Source organism: Myotis lucifugus, unplaced genomic scaffold, assembly GCF_000147115.1.
Source record: "Myotis lucifugus unplaced genomic scaffold, Myoluc2.0 scaffold_279, whole genome shotgun sequence".
In the NCBI taxonomy this organism is placed as follows: domain Eukaryota; kingdom Metazoa; phylum Chordata; class Mammalia; order Chiroptera; family Vespertilionidae; genus Myotis; species Myotis lucifugus.
The window spans coordinates 817,971-831,766 of record NW_005871327.1 but is presented as its reverse complement, the minus strand read 5'-3'; the positions used below and the strand labels follow the sequence as shown (position 1 = coordinate 831,766).

The 13,796-nt window shown below is 54.3% G+C and overlaps 1 protein-coding gene across 1 annotated transcript in view; it reads left to right on the top strand.

Moving 5' to 3' along the window:
• Positions 1 to 13,796, top strand: part of DPT (dermatopontin) — a 31,525-nt gene that overhangs the window by 2,625 nt on the left and 15,104 nt on the right. The window contains exon 2 of the mRNA XM_014465118.2: positions 11,411 to 11,537. Coding sequence (XP_014320604.1) covers positions 11,411 to 11,537 — 127 coding nt within the window. The remainder of the gene's footprint in view (positions 1 to 11,410; positions 11,538 to 13,796) is intronic.

Sequence of the window (13,796 nt, the reverse complement as noted above, 5' to 3'; positions counted from 1 at the left end):
ACAGCGGCCGTTTATTGAGCGCGTACCCTGAGCGGCACCACAGTTCTCTCTTATTTAATGCTCAGAGCAAATCTGTAGGTGATTTTGGTGGACGGACTGAGGTCTAGAGATCAGGGGTTTCCTCAGGAAAGTGGCAGAGCCAGGATTTGGATTCCAGGAGTCTTAACTCCAAAGCATTGGTGCTTAACCACAGTGCTGGGCCACTGAGGGCCTGCGGCCTGCCCCAGAGCCAGGGCCATGGGACAAGGTCAGGAACACAGGGCTGGACTTAGGGCCATAGGACAAGGTCAGGACCACAGGGCTGGACTCAGGGCCTCAGGACAAGGACTGGACTCAGGGCCTCAGGACTGCACTCAGGGCCATAGGAAAAGGTCAGGGTCATGGGACAAGGTCAGAGCCACAGGGCTGGACTCAGGGCTGCAGGACTGGACTCAGGACTGGCCTCAGGGCCTCAGGACTGCACTCAGGGCCGTGGGACAAGGTCAGAACCACAGGGCTGGACTCAGGGCTGCAGGACTGGACTCAAGGCTGCAGTTTTCACCCTGGGGAGGCCGGGATCTCAAGGTCACAGCCAAGCTCAGCTCTGGAAGGTTGAGGACCAGCTTGGTTACCATGACTGAGGAGGGGCTCAGCCAGCTGGTGGAAGAGTGGGGAGAGGGTCACACAGGCAGTGGAAGGTGGGGGACCGTTTACTGGGCCTTCCTCCACCCCACTGCCTGTGGTGAGCAGGCGTAATTATCCGAAACCCCTTTGGCCCACTGCCTGCCTCAGAGACTGGCATCTCCAGGGACTCCCGGAAGCAGGGCCCGTCACTGGCACGGAGCCTGGGGAAGGCCTAGTTAAACTGTCCCTCTAGTCGCCCATCCAGGGGTGTCCTATGAGAGGGGCCCTCTTAGAGCCACAGCAGAGCAGCGCCCAGAGATGGCTCCTCACCCCCGAAGGAGGCGCCCGGGCGCTGAGTCAGGAGGCCTGGGTCAGGGTCCTGGTTCTGAAGACAATTTGCCGGTGACTGTGGGCCTGGGGTTCAGCTCCCTGAGCTGCCTGCTCACTTGGAAAATGAACGTCCAGACGCAGGCCTGGGAGGGCACCCCCAGCTCTGGCTCTGCTGGGCCCTGACAGGCACTTGGACTTTCTTGCCTCTGCTGTTCTTGTTTGTCCTTCTGTTTAGAGAAGGCAAGTGATGTTTGCTTTTCAACTTGACAACTTGTGACTGGTTTGTCATTAACTCCCAAATGCCTTGCAGAAAAGGGAGTGGTGATAACATCATTTCATTTGGCAAGTGAGACGCTGGCTGGCAGGTTCTCCCTTCCCCTCCGCTCCCTCCTCACGTTGAGTGTGCAGAGTTAGAGGGTCCCCGCTGCTTCCCTGGGGAGCCCCCCTTGCTAATCACAGAGCACAGAATGCACAAACCTGAAACAGCCCCTCAGGACGGACACCCGCCACCCACAGGCTCTTTGCCTCTTAGATAATTAATGCTTTGACTTCAGACTCCAGTCTCAGTAGAAAGTCTGGAGGGAGGGACTGCTCAGTGGCTGGGAAGCAATTATCTCTCCCGTCCAGGCTCGTAATCTGTTCTGGGGGAAGAATAGACGATTCTGTGCAATTTGGCTGCCTCGTATAACTAAATGAGCCTGCGGGGTTTATGTTAAGAGGGGAGAGGAGTCTTGAACTCCAGCAAGAAAAATCCAAGTGTGTTTCCAGGGCCAAGCAGAGCTCAGGGACCAAGAGGCGGGGAGCCTTCTGGGACCGGCAGTCTGACCGCTCTTTTCTCAGCTTGGACGACAGTGCACAGGGTTTGCTGAGGACACTGGCTGAGTGGACAGAGCTCTAATGGTGCTTCCACCGCAGCTGAGGGCCCATGCGGCTCAGGGGCCCACGCGGCTGAGGGTCCCACGCGCTGAGGGGCCCACGTGGCTGAGGGGCCCACGTGGCTGAGGGGCCCACGTGGCTGAGGGGCCACGTGGCTCAGGGGCCCACGTGGCTGCTTGCCTCGGCTGCTCGGCCGAGACAGGATCCTGAAGTGTGCAGGCTGCTCAGCTCAGACGTGGCAGGAGGCTTTCCTGGGTCCCAGATGTGCCTCGGCAGTCGTCTGGAATCTTCTCTAGCTCGGGAGGCACAGGCTGTGGGACATGTGGACCTGCGTGGAACAAGATGGGGCTGGAATTTTCTAGGAGGTTAAGCTCTGGACTTAGAATCAGGAAACCTAGCTTCACAGCCCCTGTTTCCAGCACCGAGTGGCCCTATGGCCGTGGGCAGTTGGTTCCTCGTTCCAGAAAACAAGAAAGGTGTGGCATCACTCGAGAAGCTGTTAGGCTGCTGCTGGGACGCTTGCAGGAGAAAGAGCAGAGCCCTAAAATAAACCCTGACCTAAACTAAGTGCCCATGAAGGGATCCATCAAAACAAAAACAAAACCCTCATAGACACAGACGCAGTGTGGTGACTGCCTGAGGGAAAGAGGTGGGGAGGGTCAGAGAGGGTGCAGGGGCGATAAACGGTGATGCAAAGAGACTTAACTTGGGGTGGACACACAGTGCAACACACAGGTGATGTGTTATAGAATAGCACCCTTGAACCTACATGATTTCATTAACCAACTAGCGGCCCGGAGCACGGACTCATGCACATTGAAAGGAAATTAATTAGAAGAAAGATTCATGCAGTAATTATGTTACTGCAAAAAATTACATGTCAAAATAGTATATATAATATAGAATTATAAAATTAAAGCAGTCATGCAATTGGAGCCAGAGAGAGCTTTATATGTATTGCACATGTGCGAGTCAACGTTTATTTTTAAATTGCCAGTGCGAGTCATATGTACTGGCCTGTGGGTCAGTTGGACATACGTATGGTCAGTCACTTAGCCTTTTATATATGTAGATGTCACCCCAATAAATTCAATTTAAAAAGAGATAATTTAATTTCCTTATATTTTCAAGGCTGAAAACAAGCACAATGAGTGCTGTAGAAGTCACTAACAGGTATCTGCTCTAACAGGTATCTGCTCCAGAGAAACTGGTAAATATTGAATAAATAAAAATAAATAAATAAATAAATCAGACACCTGGCCCCTCACGGGCGGGAAGGCAGGCTCAGGGAACCCAGGATTGGAGGAGGCTGACTGGGCTCAGGGACTCAGCGATGGAGGGACTGTGTCCTGTCTGAAGGCACCGCCTTTCCCCTGGGCTTCAGAGAATCGCCAGAGGCAATTCGATGGCAGCTCTGAGACCAAGGCGAGGTGTAGGCAGAGTGACAGGTGCCCTCCATCCAGGCCACCTCCTCTCAATCCCCCCCCACCTGCTCGATGTTTCCTGGGGGCCCCCTGTCATGTCCTGCTTGGTTTTGCATACTGTTTGTCTCCTCCCACGCAGAAGCCTGGTGAAGTTAGGAACTCTGTCTCATTCGCCCTGTGTGGATACTCCCCCAGTGTGTAGGATAATGCTGGCTCGTGGCGGGTCCCCCAAATGCACAGTGAAGACCAGGCCAGGCCAGCGGGAGCTTCAGGGGGTTCCATCCTGCCATCCTCCTGCGGGGACACCACTTTGCCACGCCTTTGGTCTTGGGGTTCCAGTGTCTACAATGAGGGCTCAGCTTTATGCTCACACCTCACTCTTGCTTGTTGCATTTGCCGCTGGGCGGGGTGGGCTTGTTAGGCCCCCCAGAGCCTCTGAACCGTGCACAGAGCATGGCTGGCACCCTGTTATTAGGTTTCTGTGAGCCCTGAAATCTCACTGTCCCACTGAGCTTAAACTCCACTAGTAAACCTCTTATTTCAAAATCATAACGGCTGTGTGCCGTGTGGTGTCCTGGTGCGTGTCCCGGAGCAGAAGGGGCATCAGTGGAAAAACCGGTGGATCTAATTCCAGCCTGGAGCTGAGTGGTGTCCACGTTAACTCCTGGGTGTGCGTGCAGGCGCCCGAGCTTGAAGGCCGACCCTGCGGGAAGCGAGGGGGAGGTTCACAGGTCCTGTGTGACCTTCACACATCTGTGAATCTTAACTTTTCCAAAATGAAAGGATTTAAAAGCAAACAGGATGCCAGCGGCGGGGTGCATATTGGGAGTTAATGCAAACAGAGCGTCACAGAATCAGGCTCCGCACTGGGGGGAGGGGTGGCAGGGGGCTCCAATTCACCCCAGAGCAAGGCCCTTTCCCCATAGACTAGGATTTAAGGCCAAGAGAGTGAAGCCATTGGAAAGCCAGGGGACTGTCACGTTAACTAGAGGTGCTAGTACCCCAGCCCTCATTTCCGTGGTGCTTCAGAGTCATTAAATATTCCTCCTTCATGCGCTCCTCTGCCCCTTCGTTCACTCCCAGATGCTTATTCTCTCAAACTGCCAGACCCCAGGGCAGTGACGATGAGGGACATACAGTCTCTGCAGAGTCGCTCACAGTCGAATCGCATTTGATCTTCGCAGCCGTCTGGGGGCAGGCACTGCTGTTTTCTGTGTGTTTGGTATGAGGGGCGAGGGGCCGCAGCTCAGAAGTGTTGGGGCTCCCTGCTCACAGCACAACCCGCAGAGCCCAGGCGGGCGGCTGGGGCCACAGCGCTGCGGGCAGAGGTTACTGTTACTCTTGAATCCCATAGTGGGTGCTGCGCTAAAGAGGCATCACGTGCATGTAGGGTGACCCCTGAGGACCAGGAGGCTGAGTGCGGCAGAGCAGCCAGCCTCCCCTCCACGCCCCTCCCCTGAGGACAGGAATCAGCTGCCTGGGGGAGCTCCGCAAACATGAATCCTGGCTGTGCCCGAGAGCACGGCTGAGGCTCGAGGCTCCAGAAGGGGATTTGAGGGGATTTGTTCCTGTCTGGGTGCTTGTCAGACATAATCTTCCCGATCAGTTAGGGACTGCCAGAGCCAGGATACCTCTGTGTGTGTGCGTGTGCGTGTGCATGTGCGTGTGTGTGTGTGTGTGTGTGCGCGTTTCTTTGAGGTACTGTGTACTGACATAATGGAAAGATTATGAATTTTGGAGTCAAACAGAACAATTCCCAAAGGCAGCCCCACTGCTCCCTGTAGGCAAGTCATGTCAACTCTCTAAGTTGCTACCTCTGCAAAGACCAGACCCCGGGACTGTGAGGTTCAATGAGGTGATAGGTATGCATCACTGCTCCGTGTCCTTCAGGGGCTTACTGACCTCTCTAAACCCGAGTTCCTGAGAATGAAAAGGTGCTGGGGGTGGACAACGGACTATCTGAGCCCGTTCTGTTGGACTGTTTTGTTGGTGAAATTAATGAATGTACACACAGGGCCTGGCACGTGGTGAGTTCTCGGTAAAGTTGCTTACCTTATGGCATGACGACGCTGTGGGAACTGAGACTCAAAGAGATAACTACTACAGCACTGGAAAGGCATAAGGCTGGAGTGGAAATACAAATTGCTGGATTGTAGCCCCCGATGTGCAGTGTTTTGTCTTGGGAACATGCAATTCCGTTATGATCTATAAATATTACCTGTGCATTTAGGAGTGTCTTGAACAGCTCTCCTATTTTCAGGGAGAGGCCGAGGTGGGTTACACCTCTTGGTTTTTTCAAAGATTGGGATAATCGATGCCCAGGAGCTCCAGCGGTTGAGCCTGCGGCCCTGCACGGCCGGGGATGCTCTCAGGACTTACGTACCTCTCCCAAGATCATCTGGACCTTCCCGGGGCCTTCGGGCAGCCTCCCCCGCGTCACGGGGCAGGAGCTGGTGCTGGGAGAATTTGTATTTCTCTCTGCCCTGTTCTGTCCTTCCATCCAGGTTGTTCCTGCTTCCTTCTCTTGAAACCTGGTGGACAGACAGCAGACTTAAAGCCTGGACATGGAGAAGGGAGCAGAGCTCTTACCAGATGCGGGCAGGGGGCGAGCAGAGTGCCCGCCAGGCAGCATTATCACAGGAATGCTCAGCTCCCACCACGGGCAGGAGGACAACGCCTGCGCGTCACACGGTTAGAAAGTTCAGTGACAGTGCAGGTTAGAGGCCATGTGTGAGGGTAACACCGTGACACGAGGAAGAAAACCAGGATGAGTTGGATGGTCAAGGCAGAAAGACCTCTCGAGAAGCGAGGCCTCCGGGTGTTTTATCCTCTGATGCTACTTTCTGAGGCTCAGCCCGTTGTCCCACTGGGAGGGTTCGACCTTGACAATTCCTGTGCAGGCCCCAGCAGAAAGTGGCTTTTGGAGACGAGGATGTGGCTTCTCTTTCTATTTAATTATAACTATTTACGATAATATAATAAGAACCACTATTCCGCCCACCTTGGAGTAACATGTTTAGCGCTGGGCTCTGTGGCTGACACTTGACATACAGCATCTGTTGAACCTTCTCGTGGAACTCTCAGGCTAGGAATTGTCGCCCTGATTTTGCAGAAGTGGCATCCATTTCAGCGGAAAGGATGCGATGGGCATGGAGTTATTTTTTCAGCTCAAGACCAGAATCCAGGACTTTCAAAGCCCCGAGACTGGGCAGACTTGCCCCAGGCTGGGTTTGTCTCTATGGGTTGTCACTCCCCTGACATGCCCCCTCCTCCCCCCCCCCCCCCCCCCGGCCTCTTACTCTGGCCTCTGTCTTTAATACCAATAGACTTCTCTCCAATTCCCGGGTCGTCATGGCGTTGCTCACATACAGGTCTCAGGAAAGGCTTCCAGACCAAGCACAGCACCGGGCAGAGAGGAGGTTCCGATGAACATGTGTCAAAAGAGTCAACCATCCTGAGACTGTGGGCCAGTTCTTCATGCCTGAAAGAAACCCAGAGTATTAATCTGGGGGAAACAGAATTAACAGCAGCCAACGAATTCCTTAAAAGAATGAATCTGAGTGCAATTCAAGCTCTCATCAAGCCGGGTGGGGGAGAAACCTTAGGGGTAACGGAGGCTACGCAACATGGTCTCCCCCACACAGGGGTCCCTCGCTGGGCTGGACGATGGGTAAAGCTGCTCTGTGGGTTGGGGATGGGCCAGGAGCTCTGGGCACAGACACATCTGTGTGTGGAGCTGGAAAAAGAGAGCAGCCCACCCAGCCCGCCCACCTGTGGGGTTAGGAAAGCTCTCGACCAAGCTCTCGACCAAGACGGCTCTGATTTCCTCCACCCCGTCCTACGCCCGCCCCAGCACCACCCCAAACTTGCTAAGAGTTTGGGCTTTCGATATGTTTGGATGGCGACCAGCAGAAACTGGAGGGGAGACTATCATTCCCCGGAGGACCTCACCAACAAAACCAGTGTGTGCACACACAGTCCTGGCCTCCATCCCTCGGCCTGACCAACAGCCCAGACTCAACAAGGAACACAGAACACAGGGAGACAGCCTGGCCGGGGGTGGGCCACAAGTGGGACAATCTCGGGGCAGCCTTCTGTGCTCCCTGAGAGCTTGTGGACGGAAGCTCTGGCCCCAGAAAAATCTGAGCTTGACTCCTGGCCCTTCTTATCTTGGCCATCACTTCCCTGAGCCCTCATGGTGCCTGAGGTGAGACCCCACACGGCTCCGCTCGTTAAGGTAGGGCTGGGACATGTCTGCTGGCTCCCCACAGGGGCTCCTTTTAAAACTTGGCTTTGAATCATGTGAGCAGTGCAAGCCCCTCCGGCTGCCTGAGTCTCCTCCCACTCAAGGGGCCCTCACGGCTCTCGCCTGCCTGGTGCCTGTGTGTGCAATCCTGCAGCTGGTGCCTGAATGTTTAGGGGAGTCTTGTTAAATAAGATGCTTTTAAAAAGTGGGGGTCGATTGGAAGGGAGGGGACCCGAGGAGAGAATGCCCGGAGCTGTATTCATGCTGCAGCCTCGTCCCAGGGCAGGCTTTGTCCGGAGGGAGAAGGTGGCGGGAGAAGATGGATCCCTGGCTGAGCCCCTGGAAACTCCTTGGAGCGAGTTTCAGGGCCCTTCCTGGATTTGAGTGATTGTGCCGCGCCAGCACGGCCATGGGTGAACCTGGGGGTGGGGGGTGGTGATGAAGGATTAAAGAAGACACAAGAGAATAAAGCTGGGGCTAGGTGGGATACTACCCGCTAATTAGAGAGACAGTGCCATGGCCTGCAAGCCGAGTCTTTATTTTATAGCCGGATTCCACAAGGCAAAGTAAGGGCATGGTCAAGATGTTTACAAAGTTCTCGTGGGTTTCGAATCTACTCAGTTACATGCACCTGATCAAGCTTTGTTTACTTGCTGCACCTCCCACAGCCCATATCACTTAGCCACCTGGGAGCCACTCTCCACAAGTGATGAGCTCCTCAAAGTCAGTTCTGCCTCTGATAATGGACCAGGCCCAGATCAGTCGCTTGTTCTTTCATTCTTCCATTAAACATTTGCTGGACCCCAGCGCCAGGCTCTGTGGGGAATGCAGACTGAAGATCTTTTCCCCTCACGGACTTCACCGTCTCCTGGGAGCCACATGTCACACTGGAGCATCTATGTCACAAAGCAGGTGTGTGTCAGCCCCTGAGACAGCCAACGCCGAGAGCTTGTTTTAAGGAACACCTCTCAGGAAATGCCCTGAGTCCACAGTTCTCCACTCACTGCAGACTGAGAGCCAAAGGTGGCATTCACAGAGCATACTCATGAGCATAGTCCATGTGGACTAAACGAAAGTATAGTCACAATAATAGAGAACTTACTAAGCCTTAAAAGACACTGTCTCCAGAATTGTATGTCTGGTCTTCAAAATAACCTTATTAAGTACTAGTGGCCCGGTGCACGGATTCATGCACATTGAAAGGAAGTTAATTAGAAGAAATATTTTAATATCACTATTTGCCCTTTCTCTATAATAGAAGTGTCAGCCAAAGTCACGATGGACAATGACAGGTCAAAACACACGTGTGCAATTGGCACCAGCGAGAGCTTTATATGTATCATGCATGCGAGAGTCAATGTTTTTTTTTAAGTTGCCAGTGCATGTCATATGTACTGGCCGGTCGGTCAGTCGGATGGTTGCATTGATGGATGGTCGGTCACTTAGCCTTTTATAGATATAGATGTGCTATTATTATCCCCATTTTACAGATGAGAAACTGAGGCTATTAGAGGGCCCGAAGCCTGCCAAAGTGACCCAGCCGGGAGTGGTTGGCGCTCCAGTCCAGCAGCATAGTCCATGCTCTTACCTGCTCTGCTACGCTGCTCCCACATAGTGGGGTGTGGAAACAGACCCCCTCAAAGATCCATTCTAGAAGGAATAATTTCATTGTGTTGGCCACTACCAAACTCCAGGGCAACTCAGTACAACATGTGAAGGCAAGGGCCAGAGCAGGGAGGGAGTTCTGTTCGCTTATCTAACTCCCCACATGTTCTCAGGCCCAGGCCTGTGTCCAGTCTTCACGGGCAGTGTTATCTGAGATGCTGTGCAAGAGGGTGACACACTCACTGTCCACACAGGACCGTGGGGCCAGCTGCCTGCTGAGGTACCCTGGGGGGCCCCAGGAAGAGGCCAGCTTATCTCGCCAGGTTATTTTCACTTGTGGGAACTTCTGCCCTGGGAACACTCTTCCCTGAGGCGATCAGGGGGCACAGGACAAATCAAAACAATGGGACACCAGCTCAGGGAAACTGAGGCCGCTCCTATGGAAGGGTTGTTTTAGAGGACGGCGAGGACTGCAGGGACAGTGGGACTGCAGGGATGGTGGGACTGCAGGGACAGTGGGACTGCAGGGACAGTGGGACTGCAGGGATGGTGGGACTGCAGGGACAGTGGGACTGCAGGGATGGTGGGACTGCAGGGACAGTGGGACTGCAGGAACATGAGAGAGAGGTTGCGGACAGCACCAGTTTGTGCACTTTCTCACGTCAGATACTCTGAGAGCTTTGTACTGGCCTCCCCTCTCACTCGCTGCTGGAACAGGGTCAGAATAGACCACTGCCCACTATCCAGACCCTCGCAGCCCTTTCTGAGCAGGTGGAGATATTCCTGATGGGATGGGAGTGATGGTAGCACAAATGAGACTAGACCATCCAAGGGCAGGGGCCTCGATGCACACCCTGATTTGCGATATTGATCTATAGCTGAGCTCCCCTGACGTCTCAGGCTCATGTGCACAGGTGACTGAGGACCAAGCCCATCCCTCAATTCTTCTCTCAGCACGAAAGCACAGCGACTGATAGAGAGAGTAGCCGAGACCAAATGTGCTGGAGAATGAAGGAAGGAAGGATTAGGTGCATATTTGAAGGTACAGGTGTATGAATGAATAGATGAACAATACATAAATGAAAAGGAGATGCTTTCTGGCCAGAGACAGGAAACATATTCAATGTCGGATCCACGAGACCATTTCCAGGAACTGAAAACGAGATCGAGAAACCCCCAAACAAACATTTGTTTGTCCGCAAGACACCTCCCACCCATCAGCACAGGCACCTCTTACTTTACCTGCGGCATTTTCTGGAAACTTAACTTTACTTGGAAAACAGGGTTGCATTCCAGCAGCGGTCAGTCAGGCCGCGACACACACAAGAGGGGCCGCGGCCGGTGGCCAGGTGGGCAGGAGCGCTGAGAGCCAGAGGGCTAAAGGCCTGTTCATCTGGAAGGGCTGTGAGACCTCATGCGCCAGGTGGGGCGGGTCCCCCAGGCTCCTGAGAGCAGCACCCTCTTCTCATGGAAAAGTAGCAAACATCACGGTACCAGAGGGACTGGGGCAGGAGAAGGAGGGAGTCGTTTTGGAGACAGAAGGAAGAAGTGAGCACACTGTTGGAAGCCAGTGCTTAGTCAGGGAGGAGCTGTGATGATCCAGGGGGCCCATTCCTAGACCCGCAGCGGCCCAGCCGGAGCAGCACAGTGAGAATTCATGGGCCACAGGGAGGGCTGTGGACCAGAGAGCAGGGGTGACCTCTGAAGCCTCAGACTTGAGTCGGTAGCAAGGAGACTCCTGGGTAAGTAGGAACCCCTGGGGTGTGTTCCCAGCTCCTCACAGGCCGCCCCTGCCCAGCGCTCTCCGTGGGCTTTGCCTGCTGCTCGGGGCCAGGGAAGGGGCACCCTGCGCTCGGGCTCCAGGCTCTGCTCTTGAGCAGAAGAAAAGTTCATGTGAAGGTCACCCATTCACTGCCTTTCTCTTTGTCTTCTTTTAACTTTACAGTCAAGCAAAATGAAGTATATTCTCTTTTACTTTAAATGGCATGAATAATAAGACAATCTTGCATTTGTAAATTCTAGATGCCTCTCCATCTACCCATTTATGCATTCTTCCACCTAACAATGTATTCATTGAGGGCTATCAGGGGCAGCGTTCCCCCAATTTCCTTCAGTTGAAAGAAGCTGAATCGTTTGAATTTTAATGGTGAGCATATGTCATTTCTGCAAATACAGGAAAGTCTTTATTATTTGCATAAAAATGGAATAAATTGTTAGGAATCCAGGTCAGTGAGAGAGCGCTGACTCGGCCTCGGTGGGAGCCGGGCCTGGAAGGGGCTGCTGGCATGTCACTGTCCCTAGTTCACTGGTTTTTCTTTCTCTCCAGGTACCAGACTTGCTCCAACAACGGGCTGGTGGCCGGCTTCCAGAGCCGCTACTTCGAGTCGGTGCTGGATCGGGAGTGGCAGTTCTACTGCTGTCGCTATAGCAAGAGGTGCCCCTATTCCTGCTGGTGAGCTGGGGCCCAACACAGCCCCTCCTGACTCCTGGGGCTCGAGGGGAGCATGGTGGGGGGGGGTGCTCTGCTCTAGGTCTCTGCCTCCAGATAAGCCACAAACAGACTTCAAATGCAACAGCTAGCATATAGAATGGGTGGATGGATGAATGAGTGAATGAACGAACTAATCAATCAACCAACCAACCAACCAATGAAAAGGCTAGGAGAACACTCACACTGGGAGGGGCCTCACAGGTCACCCACCCAATGCTCCTACAACCCTCTTTTGGTAGAAAAAGAAACAAACAGAACAATAGAGCAAGGAAGTCACCTGGCTGCTGCCTGGGGGCCTCTGGAGGGGGAGGGAGTGGCCATGAACTCTGCCCCAGTGCCTCTCCCTCTATCACACCGAGGTCCCATCACACAGAGGCTGTGGACCTGCCCGAGAGCTGAGTTTTTTCCCGCCGATCACAGGTCAGATCTGCAAACATCGTACATAAGCACAGACCAGAAAAGAGGCTGGTGTTTTCTGGATCAATCTGCAATTCCAGTCTGAGGCTTTGTTTCTTCCTTGCTCCCTGGGCTGGTGCCAATGTCCCGCGCCAGCACCACCCTGCCGGGGAGAAGGCGTATGCATTTAATTTCCCTGACAACCAACCCTGGGTGTTGACAGCACAGCTTGTCCGGAGGTCTCCATGTGCAGACAAGCCAGGCATGTCTGCCTTGGACCAGGGGAGTCGCAGGTCAGCATGGGAAGGTGGCTCACTCCAGTGGCCTATCTCTGTGCGGCGGTGCTTGCAAGGGCAGCCTCGCGGGTTATGCGTGTTCTCTGAGACCAGACTGCCTTGCTCCAGGGTCCCAAGGGGCACAATGTCCTGGGCACAGGCAGCCCCAAAAGTTGAGCATGTTTCTGGTAAATTCAGAGCCCAAGGTAGCTGAGTCAGTGCTGGGTGATGGAGTGGCTGGGTGACGGAGGGGCTAGATGATAGAGTGGCTGGGTGATGGAGTGGCTAGATGATGGAGTGGCTGGATGATGGAGGGGCTAGATGATGGAGTGGCTGGATGATGGAGGGGCTAGATGATGGAGTGGCTGGGTGATGGAGTGGCTAGATGATGGAGTGGCTGGATGATGGAGGGGCTAGATGGGTGGTGGAGCGGCTGGATGACGGAGCAGGGGCCCCCTCCAGCTCTCCGAGGTGCTTCCACAAAGCTGCCTTGCCCACAGGGCCACAGAGCAGGTGAGGCTGGGTGTAGGCTAGAACTGCCAATCAGACAGATGTCCTGCATCAGAGACAGGGATTCCCTGAGGCGGGCACAGTGGCAGGGGCACCACCGAGCCTGGACCCCTCCCCTCTCCCCTCCCCTCCTTCCCCTGCTTTCTCCTCTCCCCTTGTACCTGGCTCGTCTCTAGGAAGTCACTGTTCTTTCTAAGGGGCCTCAAGTCCATCAGTTAAAATGGGGGCCACCTGTCTGCCGGTAAGAAATCTGAAGAGAGCTACAGAGTCTTCAGGAAAAAAGGGAATGCACCAGAGCACGCTCACACTCATTCACAGTTTCCAGGGGCACGCTCGGGCCCCCGCTGACACCCCGGGACTAGGAGGCCGTGGAGGGTTGTATTGCGCCCTAAAATGTCATGACCCCCAAAGAAGTCTTTGACAGGGCAAGCCAGACACCCCAGTCTGTCGTAAGTCAGGGTGAAGGTCCTGAGGACCAGGCCTTTGAGAGGGAGGAGGAGGAGCCTGTGACCTCAGTGGCTAGGCCTTCCAGAACCTTGTCCTCCCTGCCCTGCCCCAGGGCTAGGCGAGCAGCAGTCCTCCCACAGTGAGGTCAGCCTCCCTTTGTTACCAGGCACTAAACACAGTTTGCATGTAAACAAATTGTCTGGAAGAGTAAGACACAAAGAGCACTCAGTCAGCTAATCCATCACCACGTTAGGAAGACTCCCCCTTAGTCGGGCTCCAAAGGGATCCACAGGGTGGGGTACCCTGGGCCGCCCAGGGGGCGTGTTCCGGGAGGACAGGGGTGAAAGAGAAGTCAGCCTAGAGCCATAGTCAGCAAACTGCGGCTTGCAAGCCACATGCGGCTCTTTGGCCCCTTGAGTGTGGCTCTTCCACAAAATACCGACTTCTGCCCATGGGCCACGAAGTTTCAACCACACTGTATGTGCGCGCCCGCACGTGGCATTTTGTGGGAGAGCCACACTCAAGGGGCCAAAGAGCCGCATGTGGCTCGCGAGCCGAAGTTTGCTGACTACAGGCCTAGAGCAAGGAGGGGA